This window comes from Leopardus geoffroyi, chromosome A1, assembly GCF_018350155.1.
Source record: "Leopardus geoffroyi isolate Oge1 chromosome A1, O.geoffroyi_Oge1_pat1.0, whole genome shotgun sequence".
NCBI classification, from domain to species: Eukaryota; Metazoa; Chordata; class Mammalia; order Carnivora; family Felidae; genus Leopardus; species Leopardus geoffroyi.
Window position 1 is genome coordinate 107,261,375 of NC_059326.1, and position 28,000 is coordinate 107,289,374.

The 28,000-nt window shown below is 37.1% G+C and overlaps 1 protein-coding gene across 1 annotated transcript in view; it reads left to right on the plus strand.

The window, feature by feature from the left end:
- The window catches only part of CHSY3 (chondroitin sulfate synthase 3), a 284,180-nt gene extending 258,914 nt beyond the window's left edge, over positions 1–25,266 (plus strand). Inside the window, exon 3 of the mRNA XM_045487784.1 lies at positions 22,858–25,266. Coding sequence (XP_045343740.1) covers positions 22,858–24,420 — 1,563 coding nt within the window. The 3' untranslated portion in view covers positions 24,421–25,266. The remainder of the gene's footprint in view (positions 1–22,857) is intronic.
- The last annotated feature ends 2,734 nt before the right edge of the window (positions 25,267–28,000 follow it).

Here is a 28,000-nt window from a genome sequence, read left to right on the forward strand (position 1 = left end):
TTACTAGAAAAATAGTTGAAAACTTAACAGTATCCTTGGGTAATGTTTTGAATTTAGGTTAGAAAAGACTTTTATTTAATTATTATTTTGTCAATTGATTTTACTTCTCTTAAGAGCTTTTATCAATAAATATGTCTATGTAATAAATGTCATTCCTTGATTTGTTGGGACATTTATTAAACATTAACATATAACCGAAGATACATATTTTCTACATCTCTTATTTTAAACCGCTCATTTAAATAATGTATCATTGACGGGACGCCTGGGTGGCTCAGTCAGTTAAGCCTCCGACTTCTGCTCAGGTCATGATCTCACAGTTCATGAGTTCAAGCCCCACGTTGCTGTCTGTGCTGACAGCTCAGAGCCTGGAGCCTGCTTCAGATTCTGTGTCTCCTTCTCTCTCTGCCCCTCCCCTGCTCATGCTCTGTCTCTCTCTGTCTCAAAAATAAAGAAAAACATTAAAAAATTTAAATAATGTATCATTGATATAAATATATTTAATGTTTTCACATAACTGTAATTCAAAAAAAATTTTAGTGTTTTTTTCATTTTTGAGAAACAGAGTGCAAGAGGGAAGGGGGAGAGAGAGGAAGACACAGAATCTGAAGCAGGCTCCAGGCTCTGAGCTGTCAGCACAGAGCCCGAGGCAGGGCTGGAACCCAGAAACTGTGAGATCATGACTTGAGCCAAAGTCGAACACTCCACCAAATGATCCACCCTGGCGCCTCAAAACTGTACTTTGATCTTCACACCTACATTGTACATGTGAATGGGCAATGGTTTATTCTCCCCAATTAATAGGTGAGAAGATTGACACAGACAAATCATGTGATGTGGTCACTATCACAGGGCTGATCAGTAGACTGTCAGTCCAATGGTCTTACTTGGAAAATCAACTCCTTCCTATAAACCTTTGCAAAAAGCCATGAAGCCAACAATCAAGATTCATATCCTTGGTTTTGTTTTCGTTTGTATGTTATTTCTCATTATGCTTTCTGCAAGTGGCAGTTCTGGGGCAGAGCTACAAGGACACGTAAGAAGAGCTTCTTGAAAGTCCATGCCAATCATAGTGTTGATCTCACAGTAATAAAGGGAATAAATTACAATGGCACAATCAACTTAGATCTAAACTCAGGTGATGTGAATGTAGCAATATTGTACCTTCTCTATGTAATTGCAATTACTTTCAAGTTTATTTTGTCATCAAACAAGCAATTTTTCAATCAGTGCAGCTTGTGCAAATCAGCACTCTGGTATATGAATTATTTAATTCATTTATCATGCACTTCTTAATGGCCAGCTACACTCTCCTGAAAAAAAAAAGATCAGGAAGTTTAAGGAACGATTACGTGGAAAGCAAATATAAAGGGAATATCTGAGTTGGTTCTTATTCTCAAAATAATTTTTTTCAAGATAAAACTTAATGTGTGAAGAGTAGAATAAACTTATTAGTAATATACATGATTTTATTTTATAGAGAAATGGAAAATATTTGTCAAAAATGAACATAAAGTATATTTTGTGCTTGGCTAATTTTGTCTTCTATTTATTGATTTATTTGTTTATTTTTAAATGTTTATTTATTTTTGAGAGAGAGAAAGCATGGGGGAGGGGCAGGGAGAGAGGGAGACAGAGGATTCAAAACGGGTTCTGCACTGACAGCAGAGAGCTTGACACAGGGCTCGAACTCATGAACCATGAGATCACAACCTGAGCCAAAGTTGGGTGCTTAACTGACTGAGCCATCCAAGCACCCCCTTCTTTTTATTTATTTTTAAATGTTTTTCCTTCTTTTTAGATAACTCGTGTAAACATACATAGGAGTTCTGTCTTGACAAACATGTTTAAGCAGAAAGAGAGTAACTTTGCATTTGATTTCCTACCACAAATGCCAGATGCCAGTCCCATGGGTTTCATTCCCAGTGGATCATGGCATTTTTTCCCTTCAACTTCTGAATATTTCTCAACTTGGGGTCCCAAAGAGCTGCTCTTATTTGTTCTAAATTCTTCTCTAAGAATATTTTTTTCCTAAAACAACGTATTTCTTTTTTCTTCCTCATTAATATTATGATCATTTAATCAGATTTTGTTATCCCTAACCATCTCAACACTAGTCATAGTGAGGTCAGTGTAAAATCTGTTAGATAGCATCTTTGCCAAAATAACTTTACAACCTAACTGTGGATAGGGGAGGATTGAAAATAATTAACTAGGTAGATAGATAGATAGATAGATAGATAGATACATACATACATACATACATACATACATACATAGATCTCTAATTGACAGAAGAAAAAATGAGAAAGCCAGATGTTATAGTAAACACCAAACTGCATGATATAGGGAGCTCTGAGAAAGATAAGCCTGTCCTAGAATTGATAGAAGATGCGTGTGTATAGTAGGAATGTAGCTGTAATTAAAGGATGAGTAGCATTTGAATTGGTAGGGCTATGCAGAGAGAGCAATCTCAGGTGATTGAGAAGAGTGATTTTCAAACACTTTTTTACCTTTTGCAGAAACTTTTTTCAAGTAAAATATTACTTACAAACCTAGTATCTAACAGCTTGCATCAGAGCTGCTCTGAATGGAGGAGGGACCAGGGTGCTGCTAATATGTCCTCCTGCTTTCTCCAGAATTTCTGATTTAGTATGTTCAAAATTATCCATGAAATTTCATTTGTATCTTTATCTTTTGTGATTTCTTTGATGTCTGCATCCCATAATGGGGATGTTTGCAATAATTCAGACTTGAACCATGATCCAAGCCATAAAAGGGAAAGAAAAAGAAAGGATAATTAGGAAGCACTCGTTAAAAGGAAATAAAATGTTTTTAAAAGGATGGTGGGAAGTAGAAAAAAGTAGTCTGAGATGTTGCTGAAGTGATATGTATATATGTATACATATCAGTAAAAAAAAATAACTGTACCAGGTAGAGAACTGGGAAATCAGAAGAAATTATATTGGCTTCTTTGTTTTACTATGTATATGTTTTATTTATTGTTTCCCCTTTCAATATATCACTGTGCTGAGATGGGTTTTAAGGCACGGACTTAAGGACCAAATTTACACTAGTTGGATCTTTAAGTGTGTATCTTGTCTGAAAATCTGGAATCTACTCATAGACTTGTGATGTACATCAAGGCTCCTATCCCCACACAGCCCTAGTCCTGCATTATTTATGGCCTATTAGGCGCTGGAGATAGAATAATAAGAAGGCCTGGTCCTAGCCTTCAGAGAACTCCCAAATTAATTTTTAGATGAATAAACCAACGTAAAATTAAAACTGTGCTAAATACGTGGAGCAGAATGGTACCTAGTGCCAGAAGAACATCTACCAGTCCTGGACTAGTCAGAGAAAGGATCCATGAAGCAATGATAGTCAAGCTAAGTAATAGTTAAATAGAAGATAGTAATAGTTATAGTTAAGATAACTAATAATAGTTAAGTAATAGCTAAGTAATAGTTAAATAGAAGATAGTAATAGTTAAATAGTTAAATAGAAGAAGAAATGGAATTAACAGGTAGGAGAACATCCCAAGGAAAGGGAAGGGCATGTGCAAAGACACTAAGGAGGGAAGAACCCATTATGGCTGAAGCATAGAGGGTGAGAGGTAACAGAGAAAGCTGGAGAGGAATGCATTTTTCTAAGAGCATTATTATTCTAAGGGCACTGGATTTCATTGATAGGGAAAAGGAGAGTCACACGATCATTTCTGGGTCTTGGAAAGATGACTAGTGTTGCATCTTGGAGAATTGTTTAGAGTGTGGCCAGATGAGACACAGACAGGTGACTGCTGCATAAACGCAGAAAAAGTTCTTGGTATCTTGAACCAGAGCAGCTGTCCTGAAGATGTAAAGCAGAGAATCAAGATCCAAGAGACATAAAGGACGTAAAACAGATTGGACTTGATGATGAGGGTTAAAGGAAAGCAAAGTTAGATTAATGATATATTAAGTATATAGTAACTCTTGACATGGCATCATTGTTGCAAAAATCACTTTCTCAACTTAATGTTTGCTTTTTAATTTTATTTATGGTGCTTTTGATATGGGACTATTGTAATGTATTATTAAAACCTATTATTTTTCATTTATATTTTTTGTTTATGCTTTTGTTTTTGCTTAAAAAGGACATCCCCGGGGTGCCTGGGTGGCTCAGTCAGCTGAGCGTCTGACTTCAGCGCAGGTCATGATCTCACAGTTCATGGGTTTGAGCCCCATGCTAGGCTCTGTGCTGAAAACTCAGAGCCTGGAGCCTGCTTCAGATTCTGTATCTCCCTCTCTCTCTGCCCCTCCCTCGCTCAGGCTCTGTCTCTCTCTTTCTCTCTCAAAAATAAACATTAAAAACAAAATTTTTTGATTAAAAACAGGACTTCCGAACATGCTTAGAAAATGTAAATGTTTCCCTACATTTTCTTTCCATTATTTTTTTGTATTTTTCCTTTTTGTAGGTGTGGAACTAACAGGATTTAGGTCTTTAATACATCTGAGATACATACACATATATGTACGTACACATATACATATATATATATATATGCATATAATGTATTCAGTATAAGATGTGAGGTAGGGAAAGAACCAAGGACCTGTTTTTCCTTGTAAATAGTTAACTGTCCTATAACCTGTATATTAATTTGTGATTCCAAGTCATTTGCCTTTTTGTGAACTATTTTCACGATGAATATTCCACTGACATTAGCCCTACAAAGCATTAAAAAATTGGATTTGATATTCATATGAAAATTTTAAGTGATCTGTTTTTTAAAAAGAACACTGTAAACATTATGTAAGACAAATTTAAAATGCTGTCCAATATTGGGAGCAGTACTGTTGAAAACAAATCCAATAACTAGTGAGATCTGGAGTGGACAGTTTTCTTATTTATCAAATACAGCTTTTTAACTCACTGAATATACTAATCATTGTTATTTTCCTGAGTTCTCATTCATTTTCTCCTTGGAATTCTACCTGTGACTTTTAGGACTAAAAATAAGTCATTTATTTTATTTTATCTTCTCAAGAAGGACAAAGATTTAAACTCCTTTTAACCCATTTTGAAGGATCACTGTGCAGCTGTGAAACCCAGATTATCCTTTACTCTTTTACTAAAGGTAATGAGTGTATTGTGACACTTACTGGGTCCGAAGAAATGATTTTATTAATTTTTAATGTAAATTACACTTTCCTGTTATGACAACTTTATATATGAGAAACACAGATGAGGTATACCCAGTCTGCAGTAAGGAAATGTCATTGTAATTAGCAGGGTCAAAATGACTCAAGTCCTTGTGTTTTCATTTCCAGAAAACTTGACTTTTAAAAGATTAGGCTTCACTTATTCTGAGTTAGCACCATCTTGGAAACACCTACCTGCTAATTAAAGCTGTGATTCCCATCCATTCCCACAGCAGTGTGTGCCCATGCAGAAGTCTACAACACTATAATTAGGAATTTTCTTCTAGGAAAAACATTATAATAGACATCCTGCCATGCTTATGTTATTTTAATTGGGTGTTTAGCTCTAGGGATCATCATAATTTATCATGAAACTTTAATGTTAATAAAATCAGCTGGAAGGAAGTGCTACTTATCTCCTTGATTACACCATAAGGAATAGGATCTTAATTTGAGCCTTTCTTTTTCTTCTTTTTTTTTAAGCTAATGAGAGCAGAGTTTTAAGCAGATCAAGGGATCTAAGGGCTGTAACACAAGCCCAGTGTTGCCAGTGACCCACGAGAAACACTTTATTCAAAACTATTGCAGTATGGAAGAGAGATTGAATTCAAGCACTGCTGAAATAAAAGGCAGGAGAGTTTTTAAGCACTAGGGTGAGCTAATGAAAAGGTACTGGAGGACTTTAGCAAGGATGTTGGTCAATGTTATTAGGCCATCTGTGTTTTTAATGAGTGCTCATTGAACTTGGGCTCCCTCCCTTCCCACAAAGACTGGGAGATAGGGGCTCTTTCCCACTGATTACATTTCGAAGGAATGGTTCCCAGGTCCTTGGGAAAGACATTGTTGGGTTGTAAAGCTGGCGAGAGGCTAGAAGATGTCCACATCAAAGGAGCAGAGGAAGAATGTATGCAAGGTTTCTAAAGTAAAGGCTCTAAGAAAAGGGAGGTCAGGGACCTGTAGTCAGGAGAAAGTCTGTCTAAAGTTTAGTCAAATTGAAGGGAGTGTTAAGGCCACGTTGGTCACCCATTGGTGGACTTCTAGATTTTAGCTGATGATCTGGGAACTGATCTAAAAGTACAAGTCCCTTCCTACAGGCAAATGGATACACAATCTTACAATCTTTAAACTTTATAACTAAAAGTTGCTCATTAGTAACCTGCCAAATTAGAGATAATGGGGCTATCTTTGCAATCTGCTTTAGAGTGCAAGAAATTTCAACATCTAAAGTTTACTAAGCACTAATACAGAGACACCTGTTGAGTACTTAATCTATGCCAGACAGTGTTTTAACCATGTTTCATATAATATAGAAAATAGTCCAGCAGTCCCTCTTGTCTTAGAAGTTGTCATTTGTACGTCACACTGGAAGTGGAAGAACATATCTCAAAACTGGGCCTGGAATTGCAAAGCCGGGATTTTAGCCCCAGATAGATACACATGAACATGAGCCAAAAGAATGACAGAGAAACAGACAGTAGAGTTTCATTTTTCTTTTTCCTTTCTTTTAAATGATTGAAATGTCCCCCAAAGCCAGGCCTAACTCCACAGTCCTTTAACAATTCCTACATAAACCACAGTTCTGTTTCTTGAAGGGAAGACTCTTGTCTCCATACAGGTGGAAGGACCTTCTTCTAGCATTGCTTTTATTCTCATTAACTGTGGTCTCCCAGCAGCACCTCATTTATTTGTGCAGAAATTATTAATGTGACAGAACCCACAATGATTTAGAATCAGTTTAGTTTCCTACAATCATTTCACATTCCAGTGGCACAAAGCAGAAATGATGATGGGTGTCCTCGACCTTTCTCCCTGCTTGGATGACTGCATCAATTATGGAAATAGTAAAGAGATGTATGACCACCATCAGTCATGGTACGGTAGTACGGACTGTGAGTCTCTACTTAAGTAAGATATAAAAGCTGTAAGATAAGTGCCAAGCCATCCACAACATAGATATTTGAAGTCTTGTGTTACATTTTACTTTTTAACTTGAGGAAACATTTAGAGGCCTAGGAAATAAAGTGGAACGCTGAGAATTTTCTTGGAGGGAATTAAAGTTCTTACAGTAAATATTTTGATCCCTGTTTTGGTTACCAACTTGTTTGGTGGGGTGGAATATGTTAACTTACTAAAAATTAATTATAAATATTTCATCAAGTGTTAGACCCAGGCTACCCTCTGGGAATAGGCCATCTCGAAAGGCACACGGTCAAGTAAAGCAACAAATACAATATGGTATAATTAGTGCAGTGAGCACCTGTCAAAATCAGACAGCTACTTATGAATCTGTATATTTACTGCTTGTCTCCTCATTAGGCAGTTAACTCCACGAGCACAGGGACCATGTTTCTTTTGTGGCTGTATGCATGGCCACTGACACGTTTTGGAAACTCAGTGAATATTTTTAAATGGATGAAGGAGTCATTTATTCTGTAAGTAAGAGAGGCAGTCAAAAGGTTGGGGAGGACCGAATCAGGAATGGTGTGGGCAGGGAAAGTTACCAAAAGAAATTGTCATAGAATGTATTATGTTATCTTTCTCATGTGTTCAATGTTTATATCAAATGGATGCCACCACCTTTCTTGAGCATCTACAATGCACATGCCAGTTCACTGTGTTCTCTAATCCAATTTATCCAGTTAGACTGTATTCTGAATGTACTGGCAGCTGAAGTTGATTTTATACATAATGAATACGAAGTTTTTACTCCTAAATCTTAACAATATAATGTCTTATTTTCATTTCAAACTATATTTGAACATAGACCTTCTACTGACATAAGACACTGCACAAACGAATTAACATTGAATGCTGTATAATGGCCCTCCTTCTATTTGTTGGAAGGTCATCAAGTTTTAGCCTCTTACAAACAGCACTCCAAGTTGCCCTGAGGGTTACTACAGGAATATTAATGACTATCACTAAAAATTGTCCTGTAGCCAAAGTCCATAATTACAGAAGTGTATGTCATTCTTTAGACAAAATATCGTTAAGTGTGCCCTGTCAAAAGTTCAGAAATAACAGAAGTAAAACCGGTGAATCAGCAGAAGTAGCAATTAGTAAAAGTTTATCGTGCACACACCAAAAAGACAGTGTGAAAACCAGGAGCACTCAAACCAAAACATACAAAGAGGCTCAGCGGTCTATTTTTATGAGGCAGCTTATATAGTGGGATGGCAGTGACTGTTTATTCTTCAGTGATTGAGTCGAATGTTAGGATTTTTTTAAATGATAAGGAATTGCTCAGTGGTTACCTCATATCGACCTTGGGAAACCTTTCAAGTTTTGCTTATGATTTCCAGGGGCATAAGCAAGAAGTGACCCAGATCAAGTTAGTCTTGCCAAATAAGCTAAATTGATGCCTACAGTATGCCTACACTGCTTTTGTCAGCTCAGGGAATTTTCAAGACTGGTCACTCTTCTGTTTTTTTATTTTAACAGCCCCAGTCCTTATCTGTCCCATTCTTATACCTTCTACATTTGTGGATGACTTGATATTCAGACAGAATTAGATAAGTTATGATAAGTCTTTCATTAGGATAAATGACTGGTGGCTTGAATTTAGGAAAAAAGGAAATAAAAAATTAGCACCAACAGCAAAGAAAATCTTTGCCTTTAACTTTAGTTAAATAGGACTCTACTTGGAGTTTGAAAGCTTTCATAACTGGAATAAAATCCATGAACTTAAAAAAAGAGATCATTTTCTCTTTTTTTATTTGAAAATCAAGGTATAATTTTATACATGGTCAGTGCCATCAAATAGTCAATGAATTTCCTCCACTGGATACAATACATTCATTAATTGTGTTTATGCCTTTCACAATGTTGTGGCAACTGTTATCCATTCATCAGTTGATGGAGGTTTGGGCTCTTTCCATAATTTAGCTGTTATTGATAGTGCTGCTATAAACATTGGGGTGCATGTGCTCCTTCAAATTAGCATTTTTATATCTCTTGGATAGTCTATTATTACTTGTGATGTGACAATCAAATCGCCAGTGAAGGGAGTAGTTAACTTATGTTGGTATTGCATGAATGAAGGTTGTGTGCGTGTTTGCAAAGTGGCAACTTGAAAAGGCCTTAAAATTCCTCTTTGCCTCTTCTATCAAATTGTGAGTAGAAAAAAATGTTTAAGGAAAGAATGAGTACAGAACATTTACTTGACAATTTACCAAAACTTTTAAAATGTCTACAAGGGAAATGAATTGTTTACATTTCAACAATCATCAACTATTAACTATACATCAGGAAGCATCTTTATGCTAAATTTAGGTAAGTCAAGCTAAATCAGGCAAATTAATGTGCGGCCAAGTTAAATTATCATTAGTTTAGTTTTGTGTTTTTGATTGGAGTATTATTTTATTTATTTATTTATTTTATTTTAATTAAGGTGTATGGGTTTATTTAAACTAACAAATGCTTGAGGCACCTGGCTGACTCATTCAGCAGAGCATGAAACTCTTGATCTTGGGGTCCTGAGTTTGAGCCCCACGTTGGGCTTGGAATCTACTCAAGAAAAATAAATAAAAATTAAAAAAAAAAAACTAAGAAATGGTTATGTGTCATGATACTATTATGAAATGAAAGCTCATTAACTTAGTGGTTTCTTTCTGATTTTAAATCTCTTTGATATTTGCCTTAGAAAGTATGTGTTTAGAATTTCCCTGCTGGGGAATCTATATCACATGATTATTTTCTGTGTTGTCTGAAGTATTTTTAAACTGTAGAGAATACATACTGCTGAGAAAACTTACATATAAGAATTGGTATCTGGAAGCTATTTTCTGTGTTGTCTGACAGTTTTTGTTTTGTTTTTTTAACTAACATAGCTAAGAAAATGAATTGTAGCAGGAAGATGAGTACCAGTTTTAATGGTACAGACTGTCCATAGGATTTCTTTTTTTTTCTAATTTTTTTTAACGTTTATTTATTTTCGAGACAGAGAGAGACAGAGCATGAACAGGGGAGGGGCAGAGAGAGAGGGAGACACAGAATCAGAAGCAGGCTCCAGGCTCTGAGTCATCAGCCCAGAGCCCGACGCGGGGCTCGAACTCACGGACCGTGAGATCGTGACCTGAGCTGAAGTCGGATGCTTAACCGACTGAGCCACCCAGGCGCCCCCATAGGATTTCAATCAAGATTAAATTAGCTAATTAAACAGGGGAAAATCATATAGAGCATTAGTACAGAGCTGAAATTAAAATGTAGCAACCTATCAGATCATTTATGACAAGATTCTTTGGGTTGCAAGTTAAGCTGCAGACCTAAACTACCTGAAACAGAGAAGGAAGTACTGTCCCTGGAAACCAGAAAGTCTGACAGTAGTCTGGCCTGAGGTACAGCTCAGTGCTGTATTCATTGTTGTCAACAGCATTCAGTCTTTCCTCTATCACTTCTCTGCCCTTGTGTGGGTGTCAAGGTCTGCTTTTCTTACTGTGGAATTATAATGTATAAAATGTGTACCTGTGGGGGCACCTGGGTGGCTCAGTCGGTTGGGTGTCCGACTTTGGCTCAGGTCATGATCTCTCGGTTGGTGGGTTCGAGCCCCGCGTCCAGCTCTGTGCTGACAGCTCAGAGCCTGGAGCCTGCTTCAGATTCTGTGTCTCCCTCTCTCTCTGCCCCTCCCCTGCTCTCACTCTGTCTCTCTCACTCTCTCAAAAACAAAGATTTAAAAAAAATTTTTTTAAATAAAAAAAATAGAATGTGTACCTATGGCCAACGGGAGCCATTTTTTGCTATCAGGAGAGAGAACTTGCCCATAAATAAAGCTTAATTGAAGTAAACCATTTATAACAAAGTATATTAATTAGCCACACTGTGACTTGTATTCTGGTTTAGGAAAGGTGAGGATCACGTGAAATAAAAAACAAAGAACTTTTTTTTAAAACCATTTTAATCGTGTTTAAGTGTAGAGTTCAATAGTGCCAACTATATTCACATTGTTTTGCAATAAATCTCTCGAATTTTTCCTCTTGCGAAACTGAAACTCTATACCCATTGAACAACTCTGCATTCCCCACTCACCCTGCCCCTGGACATCACCATTCTACTTTCTGTTTCTATGAGTTTGACGACTTTAGGTACTTGTATAAGTGGACTCATAAAGAATTTGTCTTTTTGTGACTTATTTCACTTAGCATAATGTCTTCCCGGTTCATCTATGTTGTAGCATGTGACAGGATTTCGACAGGGAAAGACATTTTAAGATTTTTTAAGTTTCTTTAAAAGGATATCCAACAGGGACACCTGGGTGGCTCACTCGGTTAAGCGTCTGACTTCGGCTCAGGTCATGATCTCACAGTCTGTGAGTTCGAGCCCCGCGTCAGGCTCTGTGCTGACAGCTCAGAGCCTGGAGCCTGCTTCGGATTCTGTGTTTCCCTCTCTCTCTGCCCCTCCCCTGCTCATTCTCTCTCTCTCTCTCTCAAAAATAAGTAAACATTTTTTAAAAGTTACAAGAAAATGATATCCAAGAACTCAGATACCCTCTGGCAACTGAAATTCACGAAGGAAACATAAAGAAACTCTATGAGACTGACAATAGCTAGAAAATGCACTGCTCACTTAACATTTTTTAAACTCAAATTCATTTAGACCATTGGCTTACCAAAAAAAAAAAAAAAAAAAAAAAAAAAAAGTCACCATCACATCTGCATTCTTTGAACTACAAGTTTTCAACGCTTGCTGTTTTCAGTATCCTTTGGGGGTGATTTAAAAAAAAAGAAATGTGACAAAATTTTTTTTAATGTTTGTTTATTTTTGAGAGCAAAAGAGAGCATAGGAGGGGCAGAGAGAGAGGGAGACAGAGACTCCCAAGCAGGCCCCTCACTGTCAGCACAGAGCCTGATGAGGGGCTCGAACCCACAAATTGTGACATCATGACCTGAGCCAAAATCAAGAGTAGGACACTTTATTGACCGAGCCACCCAGATGCCCTTACAACATTTTCTTTTAAAATTTTTGCATGTGATTTTTAGTTAAACCTTTTACTTTTAGGTAATTAGGTGATTTGTGTACTTCTGTAAAAAAAAAAAAAAAAAAAAAAAAAAAGTATTGCAAGGAAATCCAATCCCATGTGCACCTTAACGTGGCAAAACCTTGCAAAACTGTAGTTAAATATCACAACCAGGACATTGACATTGATCTGTTCCACGGATCCTATTCAGATTACTGCAATTTTCCTGGCATTTATTTTTGTGTGTGGGTATGTGTGGGTATGTACACACACGTGTCTTTAGTTCCATGCAATTTTATCACATGTGTACATTGAATTTTTAGAGTATGTGGATTAGATGTGGCTATTTCCAAGATGCTATTATTTTTATTTATCTTAGTAGCAAAATAATGCTCTTAACTTTATGTGACAAACATATAAAGATGATATGAGGAAGAGCATATCTTATATTTAAACTAGATCTTACTAACTAAACTAGTCAGACTAGGTGCCTGCCTCTTGATCTCAGCTCAAGTTTTGCTCTCAGGGTTGTGAGTTCAAGCCCCACTTTGGGCTCCCTACTGGATGTGAAGCTTATTTTTTTTTTAATTTTTTTTTTTTTGAACGTTTGTTTATTTTGGGGACAGAGAGAGACAGAGCATGAACGGGGGAGGGGCAGAGAGAGAGGGAGACACAGAATCGGAAACAGGCTCCAGGCTCTGAGCCATCAGCCCAGAGCCCGACGCGGGGCTCGAACTCACGGAGCGCGAGATCGTGACCTGGCTGAAGTCGGACGCTTAACCGACTGCGCCACCCAGGTGCCCCGAAGCTTATTTTAAAAAAAAAAATTGTAAATAAAAATAAATAAAAGTAAAAACTTCTTAAAAAAATTTTTTTGACGTTTATTCATTTTTGAGAGAGAGAGAGACAGAGCATGAGTGGGGGAGGGACAGAGAGAGGCAGACATAGCATCCAAAGCAGGCTCCAGGCTCCCAGCTGTCAGCACAGAGCCCAACGCAGGGCTCAAACCCACAAACCGTGAGATCATGACCTGAGCTGATGTCAGTGCTTAACTGACTGAGCCACCCAGGCGCCCCAATAAAAACTTACTTTAAAAAAATGTTTTTATATAAAAATAAGAATAAAAACTTTGCATTCAACAACTTATCCAAGCTGTACCCTTTAAGATTTTTGTCATTTACTGTATGATTAGAGAATGATATATGAATATTTATTTTTACCAAACTCATGTCTTCTCTTTAATATTTAGAATTGGGTACAGTTTTCATTATGGCATTATCACTGGAGAAGTAGGACATACTGTAAGAACTTTACTATTAATATTTGAAGACAATAATTGAGGGAAAATAATAGTGTTAATTTGAAAATCCACTATTTTGCCTATTACCTTCATATTTACTGGTTTTATAAAATAAAAGAAAGATCATAAGGCATTTTCATTGAGGGTAATAAGACTCCTCATTTAGTTATGTAGTATTGCATCACTACATCATAGAGAATAAAATGAGTTTAAACATTTGCAAAGCAAATGAACCAACTCTTAGGTACACGTTTGCCATTATATTTTAGACCACTTTAATGATTTATTATTTCTTGTTCACATCCATACATTATTCTGATTTACAGAGAGTCTGTACTTCCTAGAACAAGAATGACTTTTTTTTCTCCTACAAATTCTCCTGAATCTCATTTGTAGGAAGAGATTCAAAGAAAATTTTCTAAGTTAGAAGATCCTTTCTTATAACAAAAAATGGAGCAGGATAAGGAGAACAAAAGAATTTGCACTAAATTGAAAGAGCCTCTTTACACAAAGTAAGGAAATTTTCTCCTTGGAGGAGAAAAAATTAATGCAGCCACGTTCTTAATAGAGAACAGGAAAGATGTTCATGAACAGGTTTCTGATAATGGCATGGCCTTCACGTTCTCCTTTGTTTCGACAGAGACCTCATAAAGACAATTTAGCTTTTTAGTTTTTAGATGATGATATGAAGTCAAATGATGGCTACACTGAGCATACTTGAATTAATTTTTAAGGAAAACTTAAGGCCATTCTCATTTGCTCACTTTTTCAATACCTACACTAATAATAATAGTAAAAACAAATAACTACAGTAATAATACCTAATGATTATTAATACTCTTGTTAATGGCAATTACTATATACCTAGTACTCTTCTAGGTATGTTAATTTCTCTAATCCTTTGTAACTATTTCTATTCCATTTTTTAAGCTTTCCTGCCTTTTTAAAAAAAATATTTTGCTTTTCTTTAAATGTTTATTTATTTTGAGAGAGAGCAACCAAGGGAGGGAGGGGCAGAGAGAGAGGGAGAATCCCAAGCAGGCTATGCGCTCACTGTGGGGCTCAAACTCACAAACTGTGAGATCATGCCCTGAAGCAAAAATCAAGAGTTGGTCACTTAACCAACAGAGCCACCCAGGTGCCCCTAAGGTTTTATTTTTCGTAATCTCTATACCCCACAGGGGCTGAAACTCACAAACTCGAGAGTGAGTTGCACTCTCCACCGACTTGAACCAGCAAGACACCCCTAAGCTTTCCTACTTTCTATCTTTTCTGTCCCTTACTGAACTCCCCATGATGTCTCTTCTTTTCCTTTCCTCCTGATTTTTTCATAGTTTACTTTTTAAGCTTTCTTTCTTTCTTAGTTCTGTGAACTGACATTTCGTCTCCCTGTCACATCTCTGAGATATTTTATTTCTCCTTTGTTGTTTTCAAAGATAGAGGAAATTGGGGCACCTGGGTCACTCAGTCGGTTAAGCGGCTGACTTCGGCTCAGGTCACAATCCCGCGGTTCGTGAGTTCGAGTCCCGCGTCGGTCTCTGTGCTGACTGCTCAGAGCCTGGAGCCTGTTTCAGATTCTGTGTCTCCCTCTCTCTGACCCTCCCCCGTTCATGCTCTGTCTCTCTCTGTCTCAAAAATAAATAAACGTTAAAAAAAATTTAAAAAAAAAGATAGAGGAAATTGTTTCTTATGATTTTAAAGCACTTGCTTAATGTTTCCCTCAGTTCCGTGGCTTCTGTTTTTCAGGAGGGTGTGTGGAGGAGAGGGCAGAGGCAAGTTTTTCATCTAGTGTTTGTTTGTTTGTTTTTTAATATGGAAACTTTGGGGTAATGTGTCTGTGTTCCTTTTTTGGAAAACATACTTATCCCTGGAAAAATTCCTTTTCCCTGGACAAGCTCTTCACCATAGATATTTTGGCAGGGATGCTTGTTAGTGTTCTAGGCTTACTGATTTCAATGGAGAAAAGGCTTTGGTCCTCTCTACTACCTCACGGTAAACTTGCTTCTTGAAAACATGGCTTAGGGGCACCTGGGGGGCTCAGTCAGTTAAGTGTCGTTACTTTTGTTAAGTGACCTGACTTTTGCTCAGGTCATGATCTCACAGTTCGTGAGTCCACGCCCTTCACAGGTTCTGCCCTGACTACGCAGAGCCTGCTAGGGATTCTTCCTCTCCACCTCTCTCTCCCCCTCCCTGGCTCAAGCTCATGTTCTTGCTCTCAAAATACATAAATCAACTTAAAAAAAATTTTTTTTAAACATGACTTCATGACTTAATTCTTTGACTTCTGTAGCTCCTTCTCTTCTCTGAAACAAACCGTTTCCATCCGGGGCTTATTCGGCCCTTCCCAATCACCTCAGCTCCTGCACCCATAATTGTCTACACAGAGTAGGTTTGATACCCTACATTGTCAGGCAGCGTGTCTTTCCTGGTTGTTTCAGAGATCTACTGTCCTTTGAACCCTTTTGCCCCTGACATTGCTGTGTTTGGCCTTTTGTCCCCAGTTGCTTCCAGATGCCCCTGCTCAATCTCAGCTTTTGGAAAACTCACACATATTTTGGTGACTACGTACTGTTCTGGTCTTCTTGCTTTTTAAAGATGGAGTTGGCTGTATATGATTTTTAATATTTGCTATGTCTTTTAAAAAGTCTTATCAAGGTCTAATGTACATTCTACCAAAGTCTCCCCTGTACATGTACAGATTAGTAATAGTTAGTAAATTTATACAGTTGTGCAACCATTAACAAGTCTAGTTTTCTGAACATTGCGATGCTCCAAAAGCGACTTTGTTGTGCCTATTTGCGGTCAACCCCTTACTGTTTCTTTGAAAATGTATTTGCTGAAATGGAAGTCCTTTACTGATATGGCTATGATCATTCCAAAAATTATCTATGCTATGTTTTCATTATTCATAAATCTAAGGGGGGAAATGGAAGGTTAATATAGTAGGAGACTAATAATAATATACAACTGTATCTTGGCATCTATTCTTCTCTCTGATTTTTATAATAGAGTTTTCTATAGCTTCTTAGGTAATTTTCTTATCAGAGAGTGAGATTTGTTGGAGGGGACAGTTGAAGCACTGGGGTCTGTCAGGACCCACTGATGTTAATTGTTGCTGTGATTTTGTTGGTGTGGAATGCTTTTCCCCTTCCCGTATCAATCTCTGGAAGTAGCGAGAAATCAATTGGAAGTTCTAGAAAGAAGCAGCAGCCCGTCTGCACTGGAGTTCCTGAATTATTTCAAACAAGCTAATATAATTTTAAAAGTAAATTTTATACTTTTTCTTAAAACCATTTTGCTACATTCACAATTTAATGTGATAAACAATAAAACCAGCTGTTTATTCTGGTTGTAGTTGTGATCTCTTATATCTCAGTTGACTCAGGGTTAAATAACTTAAGCATGAACCTTGGTTTCCTGAAATTTCCTCAACAACTTATCTTTTGTTAGGAGGACTCTTGTTAGGAGAGGATGCCTCAGTGGCATGTTAGATGTATTGAAGCACTGAGTGTATGCAGCCAAATTGTAACCATTTCCAAGCGTTTCCAGAGATGAGCAAAGATGAGGCAAGCCAATGAAAGGGTGCCACTCTCCTTCTATGAAAATTCCTAGCTAAAAAGAACAGCCTCAGGAGGAGATTGGCAAATCCTTGAACTGTTACTTATGTACAGTTGCCATTTACTGAGTGTTTTCCATATGCCAGACACAATGTTAAGCATTGTGTATATATTTTTCTTATAGAGCAACATTTTAATATACAGTGTGGCAGTTAACATTTTCTCTTTTATAGATAGGGAGGCTGAGATTTAGACAGGTTGGCTAGGAAATGGCTTAGAAAGGTAGAGCCAGTCTTCAAATCCCAATCTGGCTAACTCCATAGCCAGGTTCTTAAATGTTCTCACATTTATGCTGTATAGCTTGGACCTCCTCCCTACATATAAAAATAGGAAATTTGGATATGTTCTATGTTTCTTCATGGAAAATGTGGCACGAATTCAAGATGCTTTCATCATTACTGTACTTCCTGGAATGTGTCTGAATACATGGTTTCCAAGGATTGCCTCCATCGTGGTCTTTGTCTATTTGTAATATTTCTGCAAAGGATTACATTAGAAAGATAAGCACCATGGATACAGCTTGGGCTATAATGATGTGAGTGATATGAGTTAGTTAAACATTTCAATACTTAGATAGTATTTGTTTTATAACAAAATGTCACCTTTATCAAATTGTGCTGTATTAATCCCTTTAATAGCACTAAAAGAGCAAGATTAAGTCAGCAATTTCCCAGTTTGCCTCTGAACATTGTTTCCTGTTTAATTTAACATTGCCCCTTCTTCTTAGTACTGTAAAGCATGTCTTAAGAAAGAATAGTTTCATATAGCCAATACCTTTTACAGGTGGTATAATTAGTCTTTCATATATGATCAGAAATATTTTTTTTGCCTTCTTCCATACAAACAAAAAAAAGCATGGAAAGTTAAATACAGTAAAATATTGAAAGCAATTTCAGGTATAAAATATTAATACCACAGAAGTAGAGATACAACAGCTCACTGTAAATTATGGATTCAGTTTGATTTATCATCAATCAGAATGTTAAATAAAAATTATCATGTGTTTTGAGAAAAGAAAATGGATGCAGTTAAACTATGTCTTGAGTTAAGTCCAAAATCCTTCTCAAAATATCTGCTGTTATATTCTTCAAAGTCGTATCATGGTGATTTGAAAATCTGAGTATCTCAGTTTTACTGGAGATAAAGAATCTCCTATAGTATGGGTCCTACCCCTTTTAGGTGACCTTCTATAGGAAAACTTCTATGATTTATATTCTCTCTTTCTTTCTCTCTGTCTTCCCCACCCTCCTTTCCTCCCCTCCAGCCACATATCCACACATATTTATGTACATACATATCAGAAAATCCTACCTAATTCTACATACGTGTATATCACAGTTTCAAAATAAAATCTTTTATTAATTGGAATATAACAGACAAACATATCTTAAGTAATATTTCAATGAATGCTCACAAATAGAATATGTACATGCCACCATGAACTAGATCGACAAATAGAGCATTAACAGCTCCCTGTCCTCTTTCTTGAATTTTTATTACTATTCTAACAGCTAATAGTATAGGTTAGCTTTACCTGTGTCTGAATTCCATGTAAATAGAGTCAAACAAAACACATTCTTTTGTGTATGTCTTGTTTCACTTGTTTGTGAGATTTGTCCATATTGTTGTAGTAGTATATTTATTTTAACTGATGTTTTATTTGTTATTATATGAATATGTGACATTAATTTATGCTACTCTTGATACACATTTGGGTTGGTTTCAGTTGGGAGTATTTTGAATAATGCTTCTATGAAAATTCTCATATATATATATTTTAGGTGTATGGATGGTTGTATTTATATTGGGTATATATCTAAGAGTAGAATTACTGAGTCATAGGAAATGTGTGGGGTCATTTTACTTGATACATTTTCCATACTGGTTGAACCAAGTTACAACCTCACCACACATGTATGAGAGTTCCAAATCCTAACAATACATTATCAGTCTGATTAGTTTTAGCCATTCTTATAGGTCTGTAATGTTATCACATCATTACTTTAAATTGCATTACTCTGATGATGAATGAGATAGAGAATGTTTTTGTATGTTAATTGTGTATTTGCATATTCTCTTTTGTGAAGTGCCCATTAAGGGTTTTTTTTTTTTTTTTTTTTTTTTTTTTTTTTTTTTTTTCCATTTTGCAGCTGGGTTTGTCCTTCTTGCTTACTAATTTGTATAGGTTTATTACATATTCTGGGTATTAGTCCTTTTGGTATGATCTGTTAAAAAATGTCTTCTCCCATTCTGTAGTTTACCTCTGTGTGTGTATGTTTGTGTGTGTATGTATGTATGTGTGTGTGAATTCTTTTTTTTTTCAAATGTACATAATTTACCCTTTATAATCTTATAATGATGTTTTTGAGGAACAGAATTATTAATTTTAATGTAGTCCAGTTCATCAATCTGTTTTTATAGTTGGTACCTTGTGTCATATTTAAGAGTTCTTCACACAGTCAAAAGTCATGCAGATATTTTATTGGGTAAACTTTTATATTTATAACAACAATCCATCTGGGATATATTTTCCATGTGAGGGCAGGGGGAGGAAGGGGACCAGTTTTTCCTTTTTTTCCACATGAATATCCAGCTATCCTTGCATTATTGACAGAAAAGACCATCCTTTCTCCACTCTTCTGTGTCTTTATTTGTTGTAAATTATGTGATATTGTAAATCATGTGGTAGGTTTATTTATGGATTATTTTGGTCTTTTGTTCTATTTGTTTATCTTTGTATCAGGATCATACTGTCTAAATTTCTATAACTTTTTAATCTGCAGTATATCTTTTTTTAACGTTGTCATGAATATACTTGGCTTTTCATTTCTCTATAAATTTTATATTTTTATTATTTTTTAAATGTTTATTAATTTTTGAGAGAGAGAGACAGAGCATGAGCAGGGGAGGGGAAGAGAGAGGGAGAAACACAGAATCCAAAGCACAGAATCCAAATCCTCTGAGTTGTCAGCACAGAGCCCAATGTGGGGCTTGAACACATGAACAGTGAGATCATGACCTGAGCCAAAGTCGGACTCTTAACCGACTGAGTTAACCAGGCACCCCTCATTTCTGTGTAAATTTTAGAATCATCCTGTTAATATCAAGAGCAACATTTTCTTTTTAATAAAGGGTGGGATTAGTATTGAATTGCATTGAACCTATATATCAAATTGAGAATTGGTATTTCATGGTATATTTTGAACAAACATTTGCAAATATAATCCAGCTGTGTATAAAGAGGATGATATATCAGGATGATGATGGGTTTAGTCAGTGGACAAAATGGTTGTTTAATATTGGAATTTCAATTAGTGATTCACCATAACAGAAGAAAGAAAGAAAGAAAGAAAGAAAGAAAGAAAGATATCACACAGTCTTCTCAATGGATGCAGGAAAAAAAACCTTGGATCAACTTGAAATGTCATTCATGATGAAAGCTCTTACCAAACTAGAAATAGAAAGGAACTTATTTAATGTCTTAAAGAGAGAAAATGACAACTTCTTCTCTGAGTCTGGGATCGGAACAAGGTTGTGCTATACCACGTTTTACTGAAGATCCTGGCCCGAAACAAGGAAACTAACTCAGACTTGTGACTTGGCAGTTGGCTTCTGCAGAGTGGGAGTTCCAACAGACAAGAAGTGGAAGCTGCCAATCTAGAAACGGGTGCAGTGTTGTTTCTAGTGTGGTCTCTTAGTTAAAGTAGTGACAGAATCACCGCGGTCCAAGAGAAAGGGACAAAGACCTGTCTCTCGATGGGAGGAGCATCAGAGAATTTATCAGTGCTATTCTGCCACAAGTTCTTTTACAAGTTAGGAGCTAGTTATTTTTTGCAGTAAACTTGAGCCCCTACCTTGATTGACTAAAAAATAATTAGTCATTAATTTGCTTCCTTGAGGTCTTCCTAGGCTGTACTCTACTGTTTTTCAGCACTGATGTTGCTATGGAAAATGTTGTGACAAGACTTGTTCTTTTCCCACTTAGAGCCAAAGTGGGTTTTGTTTGTTCATTCTTCTCTTTTTTTTCTCTTGGCTTAATGACACATAGATATATATCTGCCTCTATTTTCAGGGAAACATGTCCCTCAGGTATATTTCACATATATAATTTTATCTTAAATGTATATCTATGTGTACTGAACATATATTCAAGCGTTTAAATGCGTATAAATATTTATATTTATATATGTGTATGCATGTATACACAAAGACTTATATCTCCAAACTTCTTATCCCCTCTTTTATGTTTCCATTATTCGGCTAAATTTTCTCAAGTATCTTTCTCCTGAGTTTTCCACAAATCTTTTTCTTGGGTTCTTGTAATGTGATTATCTTTCATTTTAGTTCTTTTCTTTAAGCTCATGTATCTATTTCTTGAATTCTTATTTATAGAGATTGTATTTTTTTAAATTTCTTTGACTTGTCTATAATTTTCACTTGCTTTAGATATGTATTCATAAGTTTGCAATATTCTTTTCCTCTTTATTCATCAATATACTTACAGCTATCTCCTGTCGCTGCTGCCACTGGTAGTTCTCCTTCTGTTCTTCCTCCGCCCCCTCCTTTTCCTTCTCCACTGGTACTTCTCTTGAACGAGTGTAATGGAGGTTTCTTTATTGACAGAGAAGAAAGAGTCAGCTGGCAGTTTGCAGTATGATCTCATAACTCTAGATTTTCCCTCATTTTGTTTCTATTTGAAGTAGTGAACTTGTCATACACCAGCATAGAAACCTTCTGGCTCGTAAGGGTGTGAAACATGTCTAATTTGGGACATGATCCTTTAGATCAGTAGTGTAGATCAATATAATTTCTGCTCCACATTACCTTAACAAGAACTTACTCTGAGCGTTCCTGGGTGGTTCACTCAGTTGGGTGTCTGACTTCATTCAGCTCAGGTCATGATCTCACAATTCGTGAGTTCAAGCCCCACATCGGTGTCTCTACTGTCAGCTTGGGACCTGCTTCAGACCCTTTATCTCTCTCCCTCTCTCTCTCTGCCCCTCTCCCACTCATGCACACATACATGCTCTCTCTCAAAAATAAATAAGCATTAAAGCAAATTAAGAAAAAAAGAACTTACTCTGTAAACATGGTATATCAGAATGCTCAATAAAACTTAGGTCTCCTTTGGGGCTGTTATGGCCATTCCAAGCAACAAGTCATGGGGTTTACTCCTCAAGGTTAACCCTCTATTTTGTAAAGCCCATGATCTCTCCACACTGCCTGTCCCTCACAATGATCCTTTATGGGTTTTGGATGTATTCAATTCATATTTTCTTTGATGTTTTGCGTTGACTTCAAAAGGAATAGAAAGGGGCGCCTGGGTGGCGCAGTCGGTTGGGCGTCCGACTTCAGCCAGGTCACGATCTCGCGGTCCGTGAGTTCGAGCCCCGCGTCAGGCTCTGGGCTGATGGCTCAGAGCCTGGAGCCTGTTTCCGATTCTGTGTCTCCCTCTCTCTCTGCCCCTCCCCCGTTCATGCTCTGTCTCTCTCTGTCCCAAAAATAAATAAACGTAGAAAAAAAAATTAAAAAAAAAAAGGAATAGAAGGACAAAGATTCTTTACTTTGGAATACACAGCTGGACTTTAGTGTGCAGTATATGTATGTAACGGGAGGTTAGGTTACAGTGTTTGAGCGTGTGAGTTTGACATTTTAAAACTGTTTTCATTTCTTTTATATATAAATTTGACAATTCATTTTCCAACTAATTTCTTTAAATATTTTAATTTAAGTTTAAAGGTTTTCACTTATTGCTTTATTTATTTTTAAATTTATTGTAACTTCTTGATTTCTTTTACTTTTCAGATGCAACAACTGTTCCATGAAAATTACGAACATAATCGGAAGGGTTATATCCAGGACCTTCACAACAGCAAAATCCATGCAGCCATAACACTGCATCCCAACAAAAGGCCTGCCTACCAATACAGGCTTCACAATTACATGCTCAGCCGCAAAATTTCTGAACTTCGCTACCGCACCATCCAGCTCCACCGGGAGAGTGCTCTGATGAGCAAGCTCAGTAACAGTGAAGTGAGTAAAGAGGACCAGCAGCTGGGAGTGATGCCTTCTTTCAACCACTTCCAGCCTCGGGAGAGAGATGAAGTGATAGAATGGGAGTTCCTGACAGGGAAGCTCCTTTACTCAGCATCTGAGAACCAGCCTCCTCGACAGAGCATCAACAGCATCCTAAGAACAGCACTGGATGACACAGTCCTACAGGTGATGGAGATGATCAATGAAAATGCCAAAAGTAGGGGACGGCTCATTGACTTCAAGGAAATTCAGTATGGCTACCGCAGGGTTGATCCCATGCATGGGGTGGAGTACATTTTGGATTTACTCCTCTTATATAAAAGACACAAGGGGAGGAAACTGACTGTGCCAGTGAGACGTCATGCCTATCTTCAGCAGTTGTTCAGCAAGCCTTTCTTTAGAGAAACTGAAGAGCTAGATGTCAACAGGCTTGTTGAGAGCATTAACAGTGACACTCAGTCATTCTCCTTTATATCTAATTCTTTAAAGATACTATCTTCTTTTCAAGGTGCCAAAGACATGGGAGGGCACAATGAAAAGAAAATACACATTCTTGTTCCTCTCATTGGAAGGTATGACATTTTCTTGCGATTCATGGACAACTTTGAAAAAACTTGTCTTATTCCAAAGCAGAATGTAAAGCTGGTCATCACCCTTTTCAGTAGGGATTCTGGCCAAGATTCCAACAAGCATATTGAGCTGATCAAGGAATATCAGAATAAGTACCCTAAAGCAGAAATGACCCTGATCCCAATGAAGGGAGAGTTTTCCAGAGGTCTTGGTCTTGAAATGGCTTCTTCCCAGTTTGACAATGATACTTTGCTGCTATTTTGTGACGTTGACTTGATCTTCAGAGGAGACTTTCTCCAACGATGTAGGGACAATACAATTCAGGGACAACAGGTGTACTACCCCATCATCTTTAGCCAGTATGACCCAAAGGTAACCAATGGGGGAAATCCTCCCACTGATGATGACTTTGTCTTCTCAAAGAAGACTGGATTTTGGAGAGACTATGGCTATGGAATTACCTGTATTTATAAAAGTGATCTGCTGGGTGCAGGTGGATTTGATACCTCAATACAAGGCTGGGGACTGGAAGATGTAGATCTCTACAATAAAGTCATTCTATCTGGCTTAAGGCCCTTCAGAAGCCAAGAAGTAGGAGTGGTGCATATTTTCCATCCAGTCCATTGTGACCCTAACTTGGACCCTAAGCAGTATAAGATGTGTTTAGGATCCAAGGCAAGTACTTTTGCCTCGACCATGCAACTGGCTGAACTCTGGTTGGAAAAACATTTGGGTGTCAGGTATAATCGAACTCTCTCCTGACAGTCCAGGCAACACATATTGCCTTTTTAAAGGGGAGTTTACCTCATTGTTGGTTGTTGTTATTTTTATTTTATTATTGTTATTTTTATTATTATAATTATTATTGTTATAATTTTATTTTGTTATCCTGGTCTTAAACTACTCTTGGTTATCTTCCAAAGAGTGTTTGTTGACCTCAAGCAAGAAGAGTCTGCAGTTCACTGATATTTCAGATTTCTACTGAAGTCAATTATGTATTACTTTTATATATCTTTATTCGAGATTGAGTTAAATCGTGGCAATCAAATGACTTTTGAAGCTCATTCATCGTGAGAGACAGCTTAGAAGAATGTTCTCTTGGGGCTTAAAGATGCAATATCGACTTTTATTTCGTTTGTTAAATTCAATGTGATACAAATATTTACTGGTGAAAGGTACCACAAAAGTGCTTTATGCTTCCTATGGGGAAGGGACTCTGTAACATAAACTTGAGTTTTGTAATTTATACAAGGACTTAAAAATATAGACAATAATTTTCTTCATCTTTAGAATTTTTAAAGTAAATGAACACTTATGATTGTATGTTTATTTTTTAAAAAAAGTTTTAAAAATTGAGGAGTTTTGTTCCACAAGCAACCGGTACGGGCTACCCTGGTCTTCTGACAATTATGTACTCCTCACAACTGTCTGCTATAAATGCGAATGAACTTTATTTTCTCAAGGAAATATGATTTAATTAAATATTCATGTACATTTTAGAAGCTTTATGAAACGATGTCCTTCATTTGCTGGCAAGAAGATAAACTATGACAGAACCTGGTTATTTATAATAAAACACAGGTATAACAATAGTCTTTTTCAAAAACACTGAAAAGTTTGTGTTGTTTCCTTTCAGTCATACTTGATGTAATTCTTAGGGGTCATACTCACCCAAATGTGCTTATTATAGAGACTGGAAAAGTTAACAAGGGATTATAGGCATATTGTTTGTTTTGTTACGCTTTAAATCCTGGCCTTCACAACTGATTAAAATGAGTGGCTTCTTTATTCAATAACTTACGTTCCAGGAGAAGCATTCTTCCTCAGTCTCTTCAGCTTTGTGATCAAACTGAACCAAGAACAGGTCAGAAACTGCCTTTAATTGGGGTTAATTTGGGTTCTCACAAAATGTAGCATATTGTACATATTGTTCTACACTCTCGTTTTCTTTTTTCACACAATAGGACCAAAAGTTGCATCAAAGTTGATTTGAAAGTTGTTGTAAGTTGCTACCATTATTTGGAACTAATTGCCAGGAGGCCATACAGCATTTGCCTTAGCGATGGGTTTTGTACAGGGTAATAGTCTCTTTTAGAGAGGACACTTGGGGAGCCTCAAAAATAGATAACATTGCTTAATGTTGTGACAAATATGATGGCACTCTCCTTGACCATAACATATAATCTTAATAATGTCAGACTCATTAGAAAGGAAGTACTGGCACTTTTAGACGTTAAAAATCTTGACAGGGCCAACAATTCAGAATTGATCTCTGCTCTAATATTTTCTCAGCCTTCATAAACCCTTACTTTAATAGCATATTTTCCTACATCATGTGGCTTACTTTTTCAGCGGGTTTTATTTTCCTGAGCAGTAAATATATTATCATGCAGTAAAGATAGTCATTTGGAAAGATCTACTGCAAACTAATAATTGTTATTTCATTAATGAAGAAAAGAAATCAGGGTCTGCTCATCTGTTTAGCTTAGACAACTGAAAAAGAGCCCGAGTTGTGAGGCAACTACCCAGGGATGAAGTGGCATTCTCTGTAATACTCATGGAATTATACTGATGAAACAAGGAAATGCAGAGATCTCATGTGACCTTAATTACATACACACATACTGTACTAAAATTAAGATAAGTGCATTTAAGTTCTGTTTTGTGACTTTGCATTAGGCTTTCCTATGATTTTTTTTTTCAGGCACTGCAGTATTTCCTGACTGAAGATTTATTGGAATTATATTAGTGAAATTAAGAGTGTTTTCCTGTCTATGCAGTGTCTATTATTTAAAACTCCTTTAAGGTTGAAGGGCAACACAGCATGAATGCAACCTGAAGCATCATATATGTATGTTACCACCATTACCTTATTTGGATAGCTGCGAGTTTCCTGTTTAAGCATCACTCCAATAGTTCAATCCTAGTGATCATCTTCTGTCCACTCAATATCATTCTATGCATTTTTCTTGCATTATCCTTTAATTTTTTTTATTTTTTAAAGTTTATTTATTTATTTTGAGAGAGCGAGAGAGAGAGAGCATGAGCAGGGGTGGGGCAGACAGAGAGAGGGAGAATCCCACACAGGCTCCACACTCAGCGTGGTGTTCAACACGGTGCTCAGTCTCATGAAACTTGAGATCATGGCCTGGGCCAATATCAAGAGTTCAATGCTTAACAGACTGAGCCACCCAGGTGCCCCTACTTGCATTGTATTTTTAAACATAATCCTCTCAACATCTCTCAGATTACTGATGTTATTTTCTTTATTCGACAGATATGGACACTGAGGCCATGAATAATGAAGTCACATGTCCTGAGTTACACTACTGGCATACTGTCCTTAAGATTTAAGTTAACTCTTGTCCAGATCTGGAGCAGCTCTCTTTCCACGTGAACCCAAGGCTTCTCAGCTGTTGGGGTGATATAGAAGACAGTGGGCAAAGTTCTGGCTGACACCATGAACACGTTTGATCTGCCGTTCAGCTTACGTCTGCTGTATGCTCATTCTGGGCCAAACTTAGTTTGCTGATGTTTGGTCAGTAAGAGCCCGTTCAGGCTTTCATCCCAGTCTTCCACCACTTTGCTAGCTCCCTCTGAGTAGCACTGTGTTGGGGAAAGGTTTCTTCTAATTGCTTGCTCACAGGTCACTGGATATCAGCCAGTAGAAAAAAAATGCTGAGCGTTCCTGATGCCAGCAGCAGCCCTTATCTCTGTGGTGTCAGCCTGCTGAGTACAGAAGCTGTCTGCCATGAGCACCACCATGTAATTGTGTGATTATTTATGTCATTTGAGCCATACAGACTTGGCATAAAGCAATTTTGTTGGAGCTATTTCTGAATCTAAGAGTTGAACCCATTGTGCCTAGTAATAGACGAAGAACAATAGGAATAAAATCCCCAAGTGTGTGAACTGATAGTCCAAACAACAGAATGGAATACTCCCTTGAAAGGGAAACTATAACGTCCCACTGTTTCTAACATAAGAAAGCTGGAGCCCATCTCCTCCAGTCAGCAGCTCCATTTCGGGGCTACTCTGGTTTCACGTGGTTGCATTTTCAGATCAGGCCTGGGCAGTTCCTTCTTCCAGGAAGAGGACCTAGAAGACAAGGGTCCTTTCTAATGGCTTGGATTGCCCAGATTGCCTGTCATGCTGCCAGGTTTGTTAAGCCCTCACCTGGTACTGTCTTGTTCTTGAGGGAATGGCCTAAGCCAGACGTGGTCCTAGAAAGAGACTGGTGTCTTCCCTCTTTACCTCTCTGCACCCAACACAAAATATTTTTAAGCAGGTAAAATATACCAAGATGAGTTGCAAAGAGCCAGTAAAATAGCTATAGCTCTAT